Source organism: Halichoerus grypus, chromosome 13 (assembly GCF_964656455.1).
Source record: "Halichoerus grypus chromosome 13, mHalGry1.hap1.1, whole genome shotgun sequence".
Classification (NCBI taxonomy): domain Eukaryota; kingdom Metazoa; phylum Chordata; class Mammalia; order Carnivora; family Phocidae; genus Halichoerus; species Halichoerus grypus.
Window position 1 is genome coordinate 85,948,221 of NC_135724.1, and position 20,770 is coordinate 85,968,990.

The 20,770-nt window shown below is 41.2% G+C and overlaps 1 protein-coding gene across 7 annotated transcripts in view; it reads left to right on the plus strand.

The window, feature by feature from the left end:
• The window catches only part of HECTD4 (HECT domain E3 ubiquitin protein ligase 4), a 178,521-nt gene that overhangs the window by 91,694 nt on the left and 66,057 nt on the right, over positions 1-20,770 (plus strand). For 3 of the 7 annotated variants that reach the window (XM_078060946.1, XM_078060947.1, XM_078060950.1), the window contains exons 17-34: positions 305-433; positions 2,347-2,471; positions 3,929-4,082; positions 4,602-4,702; positions 6,344-6,542; positions 8,633-8,779; positions 9,898-10,002; positions 11,090-11,253; positions 11,829-12,062; positions 13,051-13,243; positions 13,642-13,746; positions 14,254-14,342; positions 14,721-14,896; positions 16,734-16,869; positions 16,983-17,124; positions 17,244-17,410; positions 19,449-19,595; positions 20,401-20,585. In XM_078060946.1, the coding sequence (XP_077917072.1) occupies positions 305-433; positions 2,347-2,471; positions 3,929-4,082; positions 4,602-4,702; positions 6,344-6,542; positions 8,633-8,779; positions 9,898-10,002; positions 11,090-11,253; positions 11,829-12,062; positions 13,051-13,243; positions 13,642-13,746; positions 14,254-14,342; positions 14,721-14,896; positions 16,734-16,869; positions 16,983-17,124; positions 17,244-17,410; positions 19,449-19,595; positions 20,401-20,585 (2,698 nt within the window). The remainder of the gene's footprint in view (positions 1-304; positions 434-2,346; positions 2,472-3,928; positions 4,083-4,601; positions 4,703-6,343; positions 6,543-8,632; positions 8,780-9,897; positions 10,003-11,089; positions 11,254-11,828; positions 12,063-13,050; positions 13,244-13,641; positions 13,747-14,253; positions 14,343-14,720; positions 14,897-16,733; positions 16,870-16,982; positions 17,125-17,243; positions 17,411-19,448; positions 19,596-20,400; positions 20,586-20,770) is intronic. The other 4 variants (XM_078060949.1, XM_078060951.1, XM_078060948.1 and 1 more) reach the window with 3 other exon arrangements.

Here is a 20,770-nt window from a genome sequence, read left to right on the forward strand (position 1 = left end):
TATCTAGTGGAGATGCATGAGAGAGGAAGAGGGTGGGAAGAAGAATTAATAAGAGGGACAAATTAAAGTAAGTATCTGTGTGATTAGTGTGAATTCTGTAGCAGAAGGCACAAAGTTACAGTAAATGTGTCAAATGACGTATCAAAAGCCATGTGGAAATAAGTCACCTGAGAAACTAACCTGGTCTGTTTTCTGTACTTTCTCTTTTGCTTCCCTTGTCCAAATCTTATAAACACATGAGGATTACATGACCCCTTCTTTCAGTAGGGTGTAGATCATCTAAATGCCCTTATTTGTATTAAAGGCTGCATCCTCCTGCCTGCGCTATCTGATGGCAGTTCAGAACCACCTTCTCAGTAACACTATTTTGATTAAACCCGATGAGAATGATGACAGTGACAACTCCTTGCAGGGAGAGACATTGAAGGTACAGGTAAACACCAAGCTTTCTTCTAACGATGCTTTCTACCCAGTGTGTAAAGCACAGCTTAACTGGCTAAATCTCTGTGTATTACGATGTCAGATTTCACCATGTGGCTTATGTTTTTGTGAGAGGTGATATTAGGTCACTCATTTCATAGGTTTTTATGTCATTGCACAGTGGTTACCGTATTTGTGACACTCTCATAGTGTGTCATCCATGTGCTCCTGTCACTCTTTTTGTGCCTCGTTTATTTTCATCTTTTTAAAAGAACTATAAAATTTGGCACTTACAAGTGATCTCCTACGCATCTGAAATTTATGTGTATATGTAGATAAAATAAATCTGGGTGCATAACATTTGAAATGATTTTGACATTGTGGCTGCTTTGTGATATTCTCTCCATTCAAATAACTTCCAAAAGGTGATAATTTTCTCACAACCTCTATATCGAATAATTTCTAAACCTACGGTTCATTTCATCCTCTGTAATTATTTTTAAGTTAGCTTCTGTGTAAACTCAATAATTTGTTCCCACATTGCAATTTATAGCAATCCAAAGATTTTTTTATAGCCGTGGATGTTATAATTTTGACAGATGCTGGAGGCTGTTATTTGCATTGTTCTTCAGAATTTCTTCTTTGTGAGAGAATGAGAGAAATCAATAAGAACTTGATTCTTCTTTAAAATGTTGACTAAAACACACTGAAAAATTAACGAGGACGCCAAAAAGCTAAAAGCCATTATAGTTGCCCTTTTCTTACTCCTTTACACATGCGTACTGTGAGACCCATACCCTTGCTAGTTCCTGTTTATGAGGTGATCTTATTATAGAGTCAGTTTTTAAACAGGCAAAAGTGCATGAATTAATCATTTCAACTGCTGATACTACTGATTAACTTCTCTTGCCTTAGTTTCCTAATCAGTGAGAAGGGGCAGTAGGTCTCCCTTGTGAGGCTCTGTGAGGGTCAGAGCAGGAAATGCCCCCGCTGTGCCGCAGTCATTCGGCACGCTGCGGCTGATGGTATCCATGGGACTTAAACCGTGGTTTAGCCCGTCAGTTCAGAATTCCTTTTCTCTTAAATGATAAAAACATCTTAATAATTCCAAGAAAGGCCCCAGGAAAGTCCAGTAATGAAAACCAGTGTTTTCTCTTTGAAAGGCTAAATTCCTTAAGTTCTTCATTAGCCCATGGAGAGAAATACTCGTGGCAGAAGAGGCTGAGTTGTCCAGTATTTCTGGGAAAAATTAAAAACCCAGTTTTCACCTAAAGGGTTAGGTTGGTCGTATTTTTTTTTTAATAGAAAATAATTGTAAACTAAATATTTCTGTGATTTTAACTAGTACTTCTTAACACGTTATTTAGTATTTGTACGCCCATGAACTCTCTAATAGTTATTTTTAATGTTTGATAGCCTGTAACTGCCTGCTACTTTAACTGAATTTTTAACTTGCCTGCTTTCAAGTGTAATGGTTTAAAACATTAAGTAAAAAGGTCACTTGTACTGTTTCAGAATGTTGTGTTTTGTCTCATTTTATTCACCGCCTATACATGCGCCTTTTACTGTTCTGTTTTTCTCTTTAGCTATCCTCATACCACCCAAGGCAATCTTCCACCTGGACAGTTTCTGGTCTGGCCACCGGGAGCTCTCTTGTGCTGGAGGGGATGGGAGAAATGCCTTTTCTCCCAGGGACTCGGTGTGCTCCCCGTGAAATACTGCGTATTTCTGTCAGCACTCCAGACCTTAGCCTCCCAGATCAAATTGCTACTTGCCATCCTAGCGGAACTTACTGCTTTGGGCTTATTCTGGCCACCTCATTGTTTAATTTGGAAATGCATCATTAAATACACCATTCCATGTTGTCATTGTGAGTGTACACTCATCACAAAGCTGAAAAATAATAATATGATATTTTCTACCTAGGAGCTAAAGGTCAGTATTTTGGCTCTTGCCACCCAAATCCTGACTGGATGTGATGAAGTGTTGGAAATGCTGCAGCAGGTCACAACTGCCCTCATAAATAGTGACCTAGCTGACCGTGAACAGAGGTGAGGAACTGGCTCGTGAGCTGTGACCCGCTGCCCTTCAGGAAGCAGAATTTGCTTATGAAAGCAAAATCTTTTAGAACATTGCATGTTCATTTAACATAGAGGGATTTTTGTGAGAATAGGTTGAAACGGCAAGTGTTTCAATGCCAAGTGTGATCGAACTCTTTAATGGTGCTTTTCGGTGAGACTGGGCTAACAGCCATGGTCTAAGGGGGCAGCGAGGTTGTGGTGCACAGCCTCATCGCTGACATTCGGGTCTGCCACCATCGTCGCTCCCAAACTGGCCTTTCCTTCAGTTATCTGGCTCAGCACCTTGTGCACTGGGTTCCCTTGTGATAAGGACTTTAGAGAGGCAGAGATGACTTAGTAATACGGAAAATTAACTGCCATGCAAAAGATGACGCTGACGTGATGTCTTAAGATTTTACTGTAATTTTACTGCAAATACAGGAGTGACCTACATAGAGGGTAATCTTCTCTTCCCTAGTAATAAAGCTCTTTCTTAGTCCTCTCCATTACAATTTCGGCTGTGGTGTGCTGTACATCTGTGCTTATTGATGATTTTAATGTTAGAGATACTGATCCCAAATAACCCTGCAGTGTAATTTTTCCTCTATAGGCCTGTCTGTCCCCGTGTCCCTGTTTCTTGCCCATTCCCAGAGAGTAGGTGGCCAGGTTGGAATTGGGGACAGTATAGCCCAGATAGGCATTGCACTGGGGCTTGATAAGACACCAGGTGGAGCCCTCTGCTGGCACACGGTGCAGATTTGTCCTGGGGAGGAGGGACAGTCTGAGAGCCTGAGAGATGGGAGGTCTGTTTCTCGTTCCAATCCCAGTTTCCTAAGTAGCCTTGGAGAATTTACATAACCCACATCTTTCTTTGGGTGAGTCACATATCTTAATTCTTCTAGCAGAGGTTTGGGGTATTAAGAATGTGATTTTGGGTAATCATTTTACAGTGTATACATATGTTAAATAATTATACACCTTAAATTCATACAGCCTTATATCTCAATTAGATCTCAATAAAACCCGGAGGGGGGTCATGTGATTTTAAAAACAAATTAAAAATCTGTGTTGTAGCCAGTTACTTTTTCCCTATCAGAGACCCCGCACCTGTGGCGCCAGACCCCAGGGAACTTTGCACGTGGTAACTACCTAGAGTAGCCGTTTGTATTTCAGAAGCCATTTATAAAGTGCTTCAGAGGTGCTACGAAATGCACTGTGTAAACTTTTTTAGCAAAACCACGGGTTGAAGGTGAGACCCATTACTAGATGTCTGTCCTCTCCCTCAGCGGTAGAAGGTGGGAAATTTGTGGACTGAATTGCTATAGCTGTAAGTGCTCAAGCAGTTCAAGGAAATGCAGTTTAAGAGAATTTGTTGGAGAAAGATGATGGTTGCTTCTTCACGTGATTAGGAATTGCTTAAGCTGTGTGTTTTCTTGAACTTTTTATAGGTTAAAAGGCTTGGAACAAGTTACTAAGGCTACTATGCTTGGTCACCTTCTTCCAGTGTTACTGACTTCGCTGATGCATCCAAATTTACAGACTCTGACCATGGCCGACGCCCTGATGCCTCAGCTGGTGCAGCTAGTGCTCTACACCAGTCAGGTACGACCCTCGCTGGGCCAAAGTGAGCTGCTCTTCGGCCAGCCCGCTTCACGCTGCGGCCACGTGCATTTATTGAAGGCCGAGTAAACATAACCGTGTCTGTCATAAGCCAAGGGAAATAACAATGGAATGAAGAAAAATATCGTGTCATAAAAATAAACTAAATTATTAAGGGAAAACATACCTGTTTGACTGAATTACTTAGTGCAGTCTTACAGCAGGTGTGGATTGCCGGGTGGCTGTAAAAATGCTAAGCTACAATGCTACTGAGATCCTACCATTATATTCAGTTTCCTGAGTCCTTGCCAGCTACTGGTGACTAACAGAAAGGATATGTGCCATTCCGACATTAAATAAAATGGTGTTAAGTGGTCTAAGTAGCAAAGCATTTCTTCGTGAAGGAGGGCAGACGAGGATTGTAAAAAGATGACTTAAGTGAGAATTCTAAATTTGGCTCTAGTACCATCCAGATACCTGACAGTAAGCACTTTAAGACATGATGATGGTTTTGTGTTTCAGACGGCTTTGCTGCTTAAAACCCAGTGTCCAGTTTTTGCCGAGGTGGGCTGTTCCCCATGTGGTGCATCAGACCAGAAGGGCAGGCTGTTCCCCGATGAGAGGTGAAAGATGCTGCTTCCTTGCAGGAACCCCTGCCTTGTTTTCTTCTGGTGAAAGCCTAGTTCTCCTTTTACAACACTGATTTTTAGCAAGGATTATGTAACTGGAAAAAGAGTCTAGGGTCAGCGTTTTACAGATAATTATAGAATTGCTTTGTAGATTTATAGGACCGGGTTAGAGTAAATTGCCCACACATCAAGAGATTAAAGATTGACAAATTCTCATATACCAGTGATGGAGATGTAAAATATGATTTTGGCAAATAGTTTGACGGTTTCTTGAAAAGTTAAACATACACCTACCACACGACCTAGCTGTTCCACTTCTGGGTATTTACACAAGAGAGAAGAAGGCATAGGTTCTTACAAAGACTTGTATATGAAGGCTCATAACAGCCTTAGAGTAGCCCAAGACAAGAAACAACCCAAATGTCTATCGTCAGGTGAATGGAAAAACGAATTGCAGTATATTCGTATGATGGAGTCCTACTCCGCAATAAAAGGGAGTGAACAGTTGATATACGCAACAACATGGGTGAATCTCAGAATCCTTATGCTGAGTGAAAGAAGCCAGATCCCCCCCTCCAAAAGTACATACTGTATGATTCCATATATAGGAAACTCCAGAAGATACAAACTAATTTCTAGTGATAGAAAGCAAAAAGTGATTGCCTGGATTACAAGAAGGAGGAAACTTCCTGAGTATATACATATGTCCAAACTTACCAAGTTGTACACTTTAAATATGTGTAGTTTAGTACATGTCGATAAAACTTAAAGCTGTCTTTAAAAACACTGATCAGAAAGGAACGATTTTTTGCGTTTCTCTGGAACAGGGTGCTATGCAGCTGAGCTTTGTGCAGTTACAAAACTTTGCAACTTTGTTGTCCAGTACCATCCGCCATAGCCACATGCTGTTACTGATGACCATCAGTGTGGCTGATGTGATCTAGAAACTGAATTTTCAATTGTATTTATTTCAGATTGAATTTAAACGGCCACATTTGACTAAGTGGCCACCATATTGGCTAGGGCAGAGCTGAAAAAAGAGTGTTGATTCCACAACAGCTAAGTGTTGGTTGTAGGAGTTTGTATGGCTGTGAAGTCCTTGAGAGTTTAATTACAGTAGATAAGAGGACTTTGAAGGCACTTTTCTTTAGTAAAAATTACAGTAAAAACTAGTCACATAGATTCATGGAGTTTTCAACAATTGATGTTTAGATAACAACAAAAGGGACCTTGATAGGGCAGGATACTAATCCTGTGGGGTTTGGAAAGTGACCAATCTTAAGGGTCCTTTGTAGCATCTTTTTTTTTTCCTGAGTAACTTGAAATGAGAATTGGTGAGGTACTTTCCTGGATATGAATTGGGCTTTCCTTCTTGAAAAGAGAGGGGAAAAAAATGCAAATACATTGTCTAACAACAAAAAAGAGAAAAAGAGCCTTAAATACAGGAGTTTTTAAAATGTTTCTGATCGCCACTGATACCTAGCATTTAAAAGCCGCAAGGATAAAAAATAAAAGCCGCAAGGATGTGGAAAAGTGAAGCAAAATTTCTGAACCTTTTATATTTTACTATGTGTACATCTCCTTTTTCCTCTCCTTGCTGCTAAGCTAAATCACGTTCTCTTTGTCTGGTTTTAGGATGCTGGAAGAGAAGGAAGAGCCAGGCTTTCTCACTGGTTTAAAGATTCCTGCTCCATGGGCTGCTGGGAAGACTGTGGAAACAGTCCACCCTGTCAGAGACAACTATAAATTTAAAGAAACTGTCCACATCCCAGGAGCTCGCTGCCTGTACCTTAGATTTGATAGCAGATGCTCTTCGCAATATGACTATGACAAAGTAAGCAAGACTGGCTTAGTACTGGCTCCACCTCCAATAAGCTGATTTCTTAGATGCTTCTTTTTTTTCTTTGCTCCTGGTCACCATTCTTGACTTATTTCTGTCTGCAGATGTCTCTTTGGAGAACTTTAAGATATGCCTTGAAGGGTAGTGATTGGGGAATTAAAGAACCAGCAGTTCTGTGTTCTAAGAACCGTATTTTCATGACATGTTGAAAGTGTACTTTTGTAAGCTTTCAAAAAGTTTAGATCTGAGTCAGAGGAAATTTTCCTTACTGCTTACCTATTGCCTTCCTTCTGTGCTTGGAATTCCTGTAGACAGGCGATGTCCTTTCATCTAGAAAGTTCTTACTGCCCAATTCTGGGGCTTCTCATGTATTCTTTGGGAGAAGGTGGCCTTTTAGAAGAGTTTCAGATGTGCTAGGATCTGTTTTATTTTTATTTAAGTTATTTTTTCTTTGTTGTCAGCACCTCCGGGCCCACGTAGATTTTGAAAAAGAGTAGTTTCCAACCTAGTGGCTTAACAGTTTTAAGTGAAAGGAAACATTTGAGGGGTTGTAGTATTTTTTTTCTGTTTATATTGTTGCATTGCAAACTGCCATGTTGAACTCAGGAGGAAAGGTGAATGAACTTGTGACACATAACCTTATACAAGAACAGTTGAAGGATTATTGCATAGCTTTGTACATATACAGGACTACATTTATGTAGATTGTTAGCCATCTGTTGTCTCCTCTGTGAACTGTATAAGGGCAAAGATCTTAAATCCCTTCCGGGGAGATTCGTAAGTGAAAAATAAAGGACTTCTTAATGGTATATACTCTGAGATGGTGAGACACATCACCGAGCAAATTATAGAATCCTCTTTCCCATCATCTTTTAGGATAGTGAAAACTCCCAGGTGTCCAGAGGAGTTTAAGGTTTGCCTCCAAAACTCACTTTAGCTTGAGGCAAGAGAATTTAGGAAATGGTCTTTGGTAGGCCTTTCAGAGAATAAATCTCCTGCCATTAGCCTGCCCCTCTTCATAGTTCCTGTCATCAGCTACCCCCATTTCCTACATTAAAGTGCTATGACTGTTTAAAATAGAAATAGAGAGATTGGCATATCAGTTGGTGTAATTTTGTTTCTCCTTTAAAACCAGTAATGTGCATCTTCTGACGTGTGCTAGCCAGCAATGGGCATCAGTGCTCAGTGTGGAGGCACAGGGAGATGTACTCCACAGATAAGAGTAACATTTACTTTTCCAGTGGTCCCGGTTGGTGTCAGCAAAAGGTCCAGCAGGGTAAGAGAGCACACCATGATACACGTCAAGGGTTAGAAGCATAGCTTCTAGATCCACACTGAGCTCTCTTGGGTAGTCAGAGGTGGTCAGAGTGCATGTTCGAAGACAGGATTTGGTATTTACAGAACCCAGAGCCTCATTCTTCCAGTGGAAGTATTTGAATGCCAAATGACCTCTAAATGTTTCTCCTGCATATTAGAAAGTTGGTTAATTGGATTTAAATAAATAATCTTTATTGAAGAAAAGTATTGACATGTGAAAACTGACCCAAGAAGCTGCAGCCCCCTTTCTGGCCTAAATATGTGTCATTTTCTTTTTATACCATTAAGCAACATTCTAAAGATATATGGCTTATTTTCCATTTGTTGCATTTTTAAAAATCCTCATTCATTGACTTTTTGGTTTTTGTGTATGTGTGTGTTCTTTTTTTTTGCCTTTATTTTGTTGTGTTAGATATAACCATCTTTCCATCTGTATTTGCTCACTTTATTAATTTGGGGGAGGACTTAAGGGGACAAACTGTACCTGTTATTAATGAGTTAAATGTCATTACTTGGCATTAAAATAACTACTTAAAACATATATATGTATACTAGCTGGGTAGAACTATGTTAACATGAGGTTCCCTAGGCAATTAAATCGTGGCAAGAGTCGTTGTACCCAAACTAGTATCAGTTGTACCTTAAAAATCAGGGAAATATTAGTTCTATAATAACGACACCAGTGCCTGGTTATAAATATGTTTTTAAACAAACATTTTTTTGCAGCCTTTTTATTTGTAGATGTTGTTTTTGTTTTTCTTTTACAGTCTAACAGTATATTTTCTGTTTTGAAGTTGGTGATATATGCGGGGCCTAACACAAACAGTAGGAAGGTTGCTGAGTATGGAGGCAACACACTGGGATATGGCAGCCGTAGTGTCTTAGGAACTGGCTGGCCCAAAGACTTGGTGAAGGTATGGTATCCAGTCAGATCCACTTCCTAGAAAAGAAAAATGAACTCCCATTCCCTCTGGGCCTGAGTATTAACTCCAATTCCAGAAAGAAAAATTGTCCGTGGGTGCTTTTGTTGAGCTGGGGCTGTCTTGCCAGGCCTGGAAACTCACTACCTCGTTCAGAATGACCGTCCTTTAACTTGTAGGGCCTCAGACCCCTGTCCGCTCCAGAACTGGGATCCATTCTCCAGGGACTGAGTGCTCACAGCATTTCCTTCCCTGTCCATTAAAAGGCCTGCTAGTTCTTCCAGCTTGCTTCTTCTCTGCCCTCTCCTGTGATGGGTATCCTAGAACCACAGGGCCATTGCAGTTTAAAAATGTGGAGTCAGTGTTTTCAAAACGAATTTGGGCCTCTGGAGCAATACTAATGATCCATTCTCAAATTGATGAGATACCAGTCATGCTTTGTAATCGGGGCCCTGGAACTACAACATATCTACCTAGAATATGAGTATGAACTGAAATGCCCACTAAAACCTGTAAACCTCTCCAGAGTCTGTCTTGGAGCCTTGATCTCAAATGCATTACATATCCTCTTTAATTCAGCCACAGACAGCAAGTTACGTCTAGGCGTATAGTCTGGATGTATCCAAATCCCCATCAGCACAACACTTTTAATTGTTCTTTCATTTCCTACATTTTGTTTCTTACTCGTGGTGTTGGTTCTGCAATACAGAGCAAGGTCTTCCAGCACTCTGTGTTCTTCAAGATATGGGCCGTTTGCCTGCCCTACCAGGACAAGTGAGGTGGTGAAGTGGACAGGGGGAGGGCAGAAAGAATAGAAGTCTGAGGAATTTATTGAAATTATGCTCAAGATTTAATCTTTACTGTGATCCTGCTATTGGGCAGTCGTGGCCCATTTCACAGATGCCTCGTCCCCAGACCTACCTGGTCAGGAGAGACACCTGAAAGGTTGGTGTCTAGATGCGAGGGGATGGAATTTGAGTCAAGCAAGTGATTGAGAAAAGGAGTGAAATATTGCTGTGGTCCTTTTGAAAGTAAATCTCTGAAATTCATTGCTCTCTTGAAAATCATGTGTCTTGTTTTTAAAGTGTATTTTCCCCCCCTTAAATTTTAAGGTGGAAGGAGATACAGTCACCTTCTCCTTTGAAATGAGAAGTGGCCGTGAACACAACACTCCCGATAAAGCTATGTGGGGCTTTGCTTGCACAGTTCGCGCTCAGGTACTTGAATCTAACCACTGCTGTGGGCGTAATGTACTTTCTCCTGTGTGCCTCGGTTACATACATCATATTTGCCCTGGAAACAGGGCAGAATATGAGCTGCGGTTTCATCCATCTCTTCCATTTGGCATTCGTAGACTATCACAAGTAGTAGTTTTTTGGAATAAAACTAGCTGTGACCTAAAATCCATTCAACAGCACAGAAAGAATCCATTGCTAGGGGCTCCGTCTTCAAAGCCTGGAGAGGTGATCTGCCTCCAGCATCTTTCCATAGGGCGAAGAAGACTCTAACACCTAATAGAAGTAAGCACTGGGATTCTGGGTTTTTAGAGTAGTGGGATCAGATTTTCATTCTATTCTCAAAGGCTCATCTTGCTAGTCTAGGTCTGTCTCTGCTTAATTACATGTGTTACACGCTGTATATGGGTTTAATCTACTCCTTTTAACGTTACCAAATAGTTACTTTCCCTCTGGATTCTAGGTAAATTCTTTTCCCACCTGGGGTTAAAAAAAACAAACAAACAAGTATTAGGAGTTCTTCTAACCCCTTCAGTTGCCTGATTTGTAAAACCTATTTTAGACTTGGAGATTGCTTGAGTTTAACCAAACTAACACACTTTAGAGTGAAAGTGTCTGCTAGAATGAAAGCTCCGTGAGGGCAGGAATCTTTTTTCTCTGCTGTATCTCAAGCACCGAGAATGATACGCTCAGATATTTGTTGAATGAATTCAGTATAAGGGATTGACAATATCTTGGTTCGAGCACAGGATGGAGGTGACAAGGATAGGCACAGCAGAGAGGAATCCATCCAAAGAATCTTGCATGAGATTTGTGCTGTCTCTAATACGGAGTCTTATCAGCTCTTTTCTCTCCAGAATTGTGTTGAGACTTCACTCTGTGGTCATTGCCCCGTGCCACCATCTTTCTCCTCATGGTGTTGGGGACTGTCCTTGTGTCCGATAGCAGTGACACGTGATGCTGCTCCGTGAGCCCCTGTGGTCAGGGACAGTGCAGCGTGGTGCAGCCCAGGTGCAGGGGCTCGGCTGTGCACACTGACCAGTGTGGTTTGCCCCTCTCTGCGTTGTAGGAGTCGTCGGAGGATGTGTCGGGAGGCTTGCCCTTTCTGGTAGACCTGGCTTTAGGTCTGTCTGTGTTAGCTTGTTCCATGTTGAGGATCCTGTACAATGGACCAGAAATCACCAAAGAAGAAGAAGCCTGTCAGGAGCTATTGCGGTCCAAACTTTTACAAAGGTAAAAGGCTCAGATAGGACTAGTTTTGCTCACAGAGGAAAAAGGACTTCGTGTGGAAAACTACTTTTAGTACATTTCCCAGCTCATTGTGCAGACTGCCTGACAATCCCATAGGTGTCATTGTCATTAAGAAAGAAGGTGAAATTACAGCAAAGTGCCTTCTGGCCCTTACTTTACTAAATTTGAAATTACAGCCTTGAGTGCATAAGCTTTTCTCCAACCCACATATTGTATAATTAAATTAAAGGATCCCCAAAAGGAGGAGTAGATGAGTGATAAAGCAAACCTATCAAAATGTTCATTCTAGAATCTAGGCGGTGGGTATATGGGCATTACCCAATGGATGCTTTCAACTTTTCTGTAGATTTAAAACTTTTCATAATAAAATGTTGGGGAGGAGGTAGATTCCCAAAGATGTGGTTTCATTTAACACTCATGTTCCTTTGGCCTCTGGAGAATGTTTGATGAATATTTAACACGTGATGTGATCCTTCGTATATCTGATGTATCTGCAAGCTTTCCATGGCTTTCCAGTTGGAAGAGGAAATGAAGGAGCCCCTTTTCTGTCTGTTCAGGTGCCAGTGGCAGGTGGAGGCCAATGGCGTGATCTCTCCTGCCCTTACTCCAAGCCCATCTCCACTGCCACTGACCATCGAGGAAGACCGAGAATTCACCTATCCCTCTGACGTCCTCGTGCCTCCCGTTGGAAACTACTTTGACCTACCCCGGATCAGGCTGCCTCCAGGAATCATGATAAAGCTCAGGGAAATTTCTGGGCGTGCTAGACCTCAATTCAGACCAAGTATAAAGTATGTTGCTAAGTAGTGCACTATTTTTCCCATTGGGGAAAAAAAAAGTTTAAACAATGGGAGGGGGTAAATTTCTTCTCCTGGTCTAGCAAATGAACCTTTAATTTTACATTTACTTAATGAACGCTAACCACGTACTCTGGGGAGTCCCCCCAGGTGGTATTCCAGGCCATCGGGTGTCAAGGTGTGGGCCCCCAGTCAGCAACAATAGCAACACCTGAACCCTTGTTAGCTCTTGGGCCCCATCTCACACCTGCTGGATCCGAACCTCTGAGGATGGGGCCCAGGTTTTGACAAGTTTTCCATAGGATTCTGAAGCATGCTAAAGTTTGACAAGTTCTAGGTTTTTCTCAGGTGGTTTGACTGTCTACTCGAAGTCCTCAACTTTGGTTTTCTTAGTCCAGAGAGAGATGGTGAGGGGTCTTTCATCTGGAGTGTGAGGTCAGGCACTTATAAATGTCTTTGTGGTGGTCTTGCTTAAAGTCTGTTTGGTGGCCTCTGTGCTGTCTTCTGAAGCATGATTGGCCTTCAGAGAGAAAAAATTTAAGGATAGTTGAAATTTAAAATGAAAAAATACAGAAACGCAATTCGTTTTCAGCCCAACATCCATATGTATGAGCTACAACAAGCCGTGGTACTGCGTAAAATTAATTGGCACATAAATGGTGCCAAAGATCTTTTGTTAGTCTTAGACCTCTTCCAGCTTTAATATGACTAGCTCAAAATATAAAATTAAAGAAAATGGAGTCTCTTTAAATTTGATTTTTACTTCATCAGCTGATGTCAGTTTTGTCAGTTAAACATATTAAGTTATTGCCAACTTGATATGAAAGCCATCATAATGTTCATGCCTCTTTATTGTAATAAAGAAGGTGTGGTGAATATTTAATGTATTTAAATCAAAGCCTACACTCCTCAACCTATTGAATACAGGATTGGTAATTTGAGAGCATGGCATCTACCTGACTAGTTTCTATTGTAATCACAGAGAAGTGATTCAGCCAGACGTGATGGAGGAAATGGTGGTGTCATGTGTTATTAAGCACTTGAACTTGGTTGATGCACTGCAGTCCCTAATAAATTTCCAGTATCAAGAAGAACATGCTGAGGAATATGACTTACTGTGTAAAATTATGGGAGAGACCTTCAAGAAACTCAATGCCATGGAGAGACAGCTGCAGGTAAGTGAAGGCTAACGTGTTTAGATTTCTCTCTCAAGTGTCGGAAATAATTTTTCCTAGAAATTTAATCAAGTTTAAAAAGTGACCTGAAGGGGCGCCTGGGTGGCCCAGTCGTTAAGCGTCTGCCTTTGGCTCAGGTCATGATCCCAGGGTCCTGGGATCGAGCCCCTCATTGGGCTCCCTGCTCAGTGGGGAGTCTGCTTCTCCCTCTCCCACTCCCCCTGCTTGTGTTTCCTCTCTCGCTCTGTCTCTGTCAAATAAATAAATAGTTAAAAAAAAAAAAAAAGTGACCTGAAGTTTTAAAAAAGTTACGACTAAAATTTCCAAGTTTGCAGAGTGCACTTGTTTTTATTTTACATCTCTTCTCATATTGTTTTGTTTTATAATGTATCTATCAGAGTGTTGCAGAATTGGAGCAGAAATGGCAAAGCGAGGTTGATGATGCCATGCAAGGGAAGCTAGAGAACAACATGCCTTTCTTCTATGATTACCATTTCAATGAGGTGAGCAAGTTATGTGATTTATCATTGGGGCATTGGTATTTACAGTGCAAAGGCACATATCGTGTGTGTGTGGTGGTGGGGGGTATGTGTGGAGAGACCAAATAACATTACCTGTTAAAATGTTGCACATGCCAAAATGTACCCATTCTTTACAAAGGTTAAATAAAATTAGATCAGCATATCAATAATACAAATATAAATTATTAAGTTGTTTTTAACTGATTGATAGTTTTACCATCATTATCAAATTTTGCTTGCCAGCTTTAGGAAATGAAGGGCAGTTATTTATAAGCACTGAAGAAGTCCCCAGAAAGTAGTCGATGCCATTTGTAATCATTAAAATATCAAAGAATAACTTACAAATGTGCTCTGGCATAGAAATATGGACCAGAGGTGGTGTTTTTTTTTTTTTCTCCCCCTAAAATTCTCTGTTCCTTTTAACATGAACAGTAAACTCACTTTTTGCAGATCCTGCCTACCATCTTTTCTTGATTTTTCCTTCTTTAGAACAAAATGAAAGAACTAGAACTTTTGTGTTCAATGAGAGAAGTCTCCTTTGATGGAAATGATCTTGAAAACATGGTCCTATCGCTGAGGTTAGTGATGTTAATAACTGTGTAAAGCTACTTTACTGCCTTGATGCTTAAGACAAAATGTGAAGATCTAGTTTCTTAATAGATATTAAAAATCGTATGCATTCACTAAATATTTGAGTTGGAACTCATTTGTAAACTTGGAAATTTTGATTTTGGCCTTCAAAAGTTAGCAGATAGGCATCTGAAACTGGACAAAAGGAACTAAAAGTGGTCCATTTATAACCCTGCTCTCTCTGCTAGGGAAAGGGGAAGGGGAGTGATGTTTATCAGGTTTCTTTTGCTTAGTTTCCCTCTATCTTCTCGTATCCTTTGTAATTAAAAAACGTTCGTTTTGGTGAACCTGAGAACGACTAAATGCACATCAGCCTTTCTTTATAGGGAGAAGTTCCTGCAAGAAGTGAATTCTCTCATACAGAAACCCTCGCACCCACTGGCGAAAACGAAGACGTTGGTGAAGAGTTTAATGAACCGAGCCGAGCTGCTGTTGCATGTCACCATTTCGGCCCAGCCTGGCCTCACGAGAAGCATCTCGGGGACCCCCGCAGAGACACCGGGTACAAAGCCAGCCCCGAGCGGGCGCTCCATACTACTCTGGTCATAAAATACATGTCAGCTACTGAAAGAAAAATCACTCTTGTGTTCCCCTAGGAAGGAGAAAGAGAAGTGCCAACATTTTTTTAGTTTGCCTTCTACTTTTTCCAGCCAGGAGAGACTTTTCATTGAATTCATGTGGTGGTTTGTGAGTCAGCTGAGCATCAGGGGTGCATCCTCACCTGCCTCATTCAGCTTTTCTTGGGAGCCCAGTGACGTCTATTTTTATAATCTAGTGCCCCTTACTTTGTTTATGGCTTGTCATTTTCATAGTAATGTGTACAATGAGATAGTCAACATTGTGAGTCTTGTAATGCATCATATTTTCCTCTTAAAGGTGAGTTTGCATTGCACCTTTAGTAATTATGTGGAACCTCCTAACATGAATTTTCACTATTTTCCTGGTCACATTTTAATTATTAGCCTGAAAGGACATTTCTCAGGGAAATAAATGAGTCTTCTTTCTTAAACTAGATCCCCAACACCTGGCATAGCCCATAATGACAATTGTTAATTCTTCCCTTGAGAGAGCAGGATGAGTAAACATGAGACTCCGCATTACCGAACCCCATAGCCTAATGGACATTGCCAAGCAAGCGAACTTTTCATCCCAGCTTGAGTGCCCAGGGCACCCCTCACATGGGAGAGAAGTTTAGGGTGATTCAGGTTTCCGACCCTAATGAAAGGAGACCATTCGCTGAGACTATCAGGGGAAGCGTGCCGAGCGTAGGTGTGATCACATACCAAGATGGTCTGCTGACCGCGTCCCTGGTCACAAGGCCTTGGTTAGTTAAAGGTCCCATATGAAGACTTAACCACTCAGTAAGGCTGATGATGCTTTCCAAGAGGCTCTTGCCATCAGAGATGATGAACCAATAATTTGCTGAGCAATAACATCTTCAAAAGTTATGTTTTTAGACCAAAGCTGCCTAACCGTTCTTATGACAGATTCAAAATAACCTCTTCTCTACTTTTTTTTTCCTTAGATGATCTTTATATGCAGTTTTGTCATCTTCTATTAAAGTGTTCTTTTATGATACAACCATTTCCCTGGATAGTGTAGGAAGGGCCAGTCAGATTCTAGCTCAAGCATGATATTTACTCACACCAACTTGATCAAAACCAAGGTGCCACCAAATGTCAATAAGTCAGCTAAATAAATCTAGGATTAAGGGGGGGGGCGGAAAAAGGCTATCTCTGGGGGGAAAAAAATGGATTTGGATTTATTTGAATTAAGAAATTTTTGATTCCAGAAATGACTTTTCTGTCCTCTCTGGCTTTTTAGAATGCTTAAATGAAGGTGAAATTTGAGAGTTTAGGATAAATGAATCTTGCAGCCTTTTTTTTTTTAACCAAATTTAATAAAAAGATTATAGTTTTTCACACTAAAATAATTTTTAACCCTAATACCTGGGTTTTTAAAAATGGGCCTTGGGGCGCCTGGGTGGCTCAGTTGGTTAAGCGACTGCCTTCGGCTCAGGTCATGATCCCAGGGTCCTGGGATCGAGTCCCACATCAGGCTCCCTGCTCCGCGGGGAGCCTGCTTCTCCCTCTCCCACTCCCCTGCTTGTGTTCCCTCTCTCGCTGTGTCTCTCTCTGTCAAATAAATAAATAAAATCTTTAAAAAAAAAAAAAAAAAAAAAATGGGCCTTAAAATTGTCAGTGTGCTGTGCTAGCTGGTTTGGTGGATGAACTCTCCTGGAAAGCGAAGATACTCTTAGACTGGTAGCATAGCTGTTGTTGCTGTCCTTACAAATCAGACTGCAGGTATGCCAACCTTTTTGTTCCTTTCTGTTCCAGCTTGTAAATCAGCTTCAGAAACAAAGGTGATATCTCACGCTGTGCGGCAGCCTGTTTTTCTTCGCAGCATGTCGGCTCCTTCTGACCTGGAAATGATTGGTAATGAAGATTTGGAATTTACTAGAGCAAATCAGAGGTAAATGGCTAATGGCCAAGATTGGATTCCCACATGCAGCTGAATACATTCATCAGAGCACGCTCCCTGAGTGAGTTTGTTTTGTGATCTAGCACCGTTTTGTTTTCCTGTAGGCGGCGCCATGTCACCAGCCACCGCAGCAGCTCCTTTACACTCCTGCAGTCATTGGCCATCGAGGACAGCAGGGACAAGCCCACCTACAGCGTCCTGCTGGGGCAGCTGTTTGCCTTCATCGGCACCAACCCTGACCAAGCCGTAGGTCGTGTTTTGCCGATTACAGAGGAATAGCACCTGACAGCACGAGGTGGGGGGGGGTTGGGCGTGCCTGTGACAGTCCCCAAGAGTCAGGTGGACTTCCTTGTCATGCCTTTCAGGTGTCCAGCAGCAGCTTTCTTTTGGCTGCACAGACGAGGTGGCGGCGGGGGAATACTCGCAAGCAGGCGCTGGTGCACATGCGGGAATTGCTGACGGCCGCTGTGCGCGTCGGGGGCGTGACACACCTTGTGGGTCCAGTGACTATGGTCCTTCAGGGAGGACCCAGGTCAGTTGCTTCTAGTAGTTCATACCGTCCTGGCCAGAGTGGATGAGAGGCGTTCATTCCAAAGATGACTCTTGAAGCCAGATCATAGACGGTGGTATTTACTAGTGTTTTCCCCTAAAATATTTTATTTTTATTTTTTAAGAGCTCCACAGTTTTGTAACAATGTCAGCATATGTAGCAGAAAGTAAAAGTGTCTTTACTCCCCTTCCTCTCCTGAATTCCACCTTGTTCACTAAGAGCTGCTTTTATCAGCTACACACACAAATGGCTATTTAATTCTCTTTGTACACAGAAGTGTGTATGTGTATGATTTTTTTCTTAATTCAGATTATATTGTACTATAACACTGGAGTTTTGTTCAGCATATCTTGGATATATCTGTCTTTTCATGTCAATGCATGTAGTTCTCCTTTATAGTTTTGAAGAACTTCATGGACCTCCAGGTATGGATGGCTATGTCTTATTTAACTCCTCCCCTCCTGGTGGACACATGGTTCATTTTCTCTTTCCATTTTTTCTGTTTTATTTTTGCATTAATAGCAGTGATGTAGTTAACATCCTTATGCCTATATTTTTGTGTACTTTTGTGCTTATTTTTACTGGATCAATTTCTAAAAACCTAATTGTAGATATGAACTTTGAAGGTTTTATCACTTATTTGTGAGGAGTTTTTCTATGCTCTTCCCTACTGGGCTTCAAAGATCTTCAAGTAGAAGTAGAAAAGGCATTTGTCTACAGGTCCTGGACTAGAACTTCCTGGGGCTACTTGTGTCTCCTGACAGCTCTTTGAGAAATTCTGGCCAGCAAGCAGAGAGCAGAGGCTGGGAGAAAAGAGCTAACGTGAATATCCTGAGAAATTTCTGTGTCAATCAGGAGAGGCCAGGTTACTGTTTGGAAACAAAACCCTCCAAAATCTCTGGTGCACAAAACAGGACTTCAGTTCTTGCTCATGTCCAGCACGGGTGCGCCTCAGCCCGTGGTAATCCTGGAGAGCCTGGGTTAGAGGAGGGGACCGCCATCCCGAAAGCTGTCAGTCCCCTTGTCAGAGCTCAGGGTCATTGGCCAGGCTGGTCACATGCTCACTGGCCACCACAGCTCACTTCCAGAATAATTTCTCCACAACCCTGGCAGCATTTTTCTTTTTTCCCTCAGTAATGTCATGTCCAAACATTTAAAAAAAAATGCAGAAAATCCCAAAGTATAAAGTAAAAATCACCTGTAAATCCAACACCTTAAGATAAAACCTGTTAACATTCTAGTGTATCTGTTCTGTCCTTATTCTAACCATAGATATCTCCTATAATGTTTTTAGTGGATGTATAGCACTGCATCATATTCCTGAACCTTTATTCAGATTCAATCCTGATTTTTCAACCTTAGATTTTATTTACTTATTTTTGCTATTATAAACAATATTCTGTAGCATATCTTTGTAGATAAATCTGGAGAGTTCCAGTTTTCAACTAATATTAATTGCTGTAGAATCTACCCCAGGTTGTGTGTTTACACTGGGAAAGTCTTATATCAATTGGATTCTCATACTCTGCTGATAATCACAGTGTGGACTTGAAAAGGACACTTAGTTAATCTATTTGGGCCTTGATTTTCTCATTAGTACAATTGCATTTACAGAACTCAGTGCTGCATAGGATATTGTAGACATGTTTCAAATGGTTTCCTTATTAAATGTGTTTGGAGATGTGGAGTACCATTCTCTTGCTCTTAGAGATATTGTGGACTTTAACCTTGTAAGGCTCCGAATAATCCTGGTAGGGAACCCTGCTTGATTTGACTTAGCCTCGGATTCCCCAGACTTTACTAGAGTGTGGGTATTATCTCTGAGGCATCTTAAGAAATGCTGTCCAGTAGTCTTCTGTGGTCCTGCAGTCTGGGAAACACTGGTGATCTCTAAGATCCCTTCAGTTCTCGATTCACCTAGACACTCTTGGATTTCTCAGAAGAATGCTCCTGCTCTAATGTTCACTGTCACTCTTCTTGCCATGGTTCAAGAAGCCTGCACTTTGGTTCTGTTTCATAGAATTGAAGAACTAACCTGTGGTGGGATGGTGGAGCAGGTCCAGGAAGCCTTTGGCGAGACCATGACCTCTGTCGTGTCTCTGTGTGCTCGTTACCCTATCGCGTGTGCAAATAGCATTGGACTTTTGTGTACCATACCTTATACCAGGTAAGGAAGGCAATGCTTTTTATTGTGGGTAAGTTACACTGCAGTGCAGTTGCTTAAATAAAAATATTTTTAAGTTAAAAATTGGGTGGGGGCGCCTGGGTGGTTCAGTTGGTAAAGCGTCTGCTTTTGGCTCAGGTCATGATCCTGGGGTCCTGGGATTGAGTCCTGCGTCAGGCTTCCTGCTGAGCTCATGCTCGCTCCTTCTCTGTCAAATAAATAAAATCTTTAAAAAAAATTTTTTTAATTTTTAAAAATTGGGGTTTTTTTTGCTTTGATTATCCAGTGACACTATCACTGTGATTAAATGAGCTTCATCCTGACAGACACCTAAAGTTACTATGTACATTACATATTGTTGAATTCCTACATGATCAGAAGTGGCCAATAGGGATTATATTACATTGTCAAAATGGAGAGGTTTGAAGGAAAGTAAAAGATCTCTAGGAAATTTTTTAACATATTTGGCAAAAATTTTTTACGAATGCATTTATTTTCTCAGTGACCTTATGAATCCCCTTATAATAAAATAGATAAGTTTTTGTATTATGGATGGGAACCTTGAGTTGATTCTATCAATTTTTACTTAGCTATTCTATATGAACAAACCAAAACTTGAAGTTTCTTATTTACGAAGGAAATCCTCATTGTAGAGAAATATTTCTGTGTTCAGTTATGCATGGTAGTATCCTAAGTAATAGACAAGGAACTATGCTGACTTGTTTTACGCCCCTTTGATAACCTGGATCTTAAACCCGAGGGCTGGACAGTGACGTTTATTCTGTGTAACCCTTTCCACCTGGCCCAGGAGTGAAGAGAAGTGCCTGGTGCGCAGTGGCCTCGTTCAGCTCATGGATCGACTGTGTAGCTTGAGCAGTCAGACGGAGTCCAGCTCCAGTGAGAAACAAACCAAGAAGCAGAAGGTGGCCACCATGGCCTGGGCAGCTTTCCAGGTGCTAGCCAACCGCTGTGTTGAATGGGAAAAAGAAGAAGGTAAGGAGCAGGATTCCATTCTAGAATTCATTAATTTCTTCTGTTGACATGTTTACTTAATTATTTGTGCTGGCTGGGGGAAAGAAAGGCTATATTAAATTACATAATCAGATGGGTTTAATTAATGATTTCATGAGAGCCTCTTCATCAGCATCCTTCTCTGAAAATTTATGGCTACCCTATGA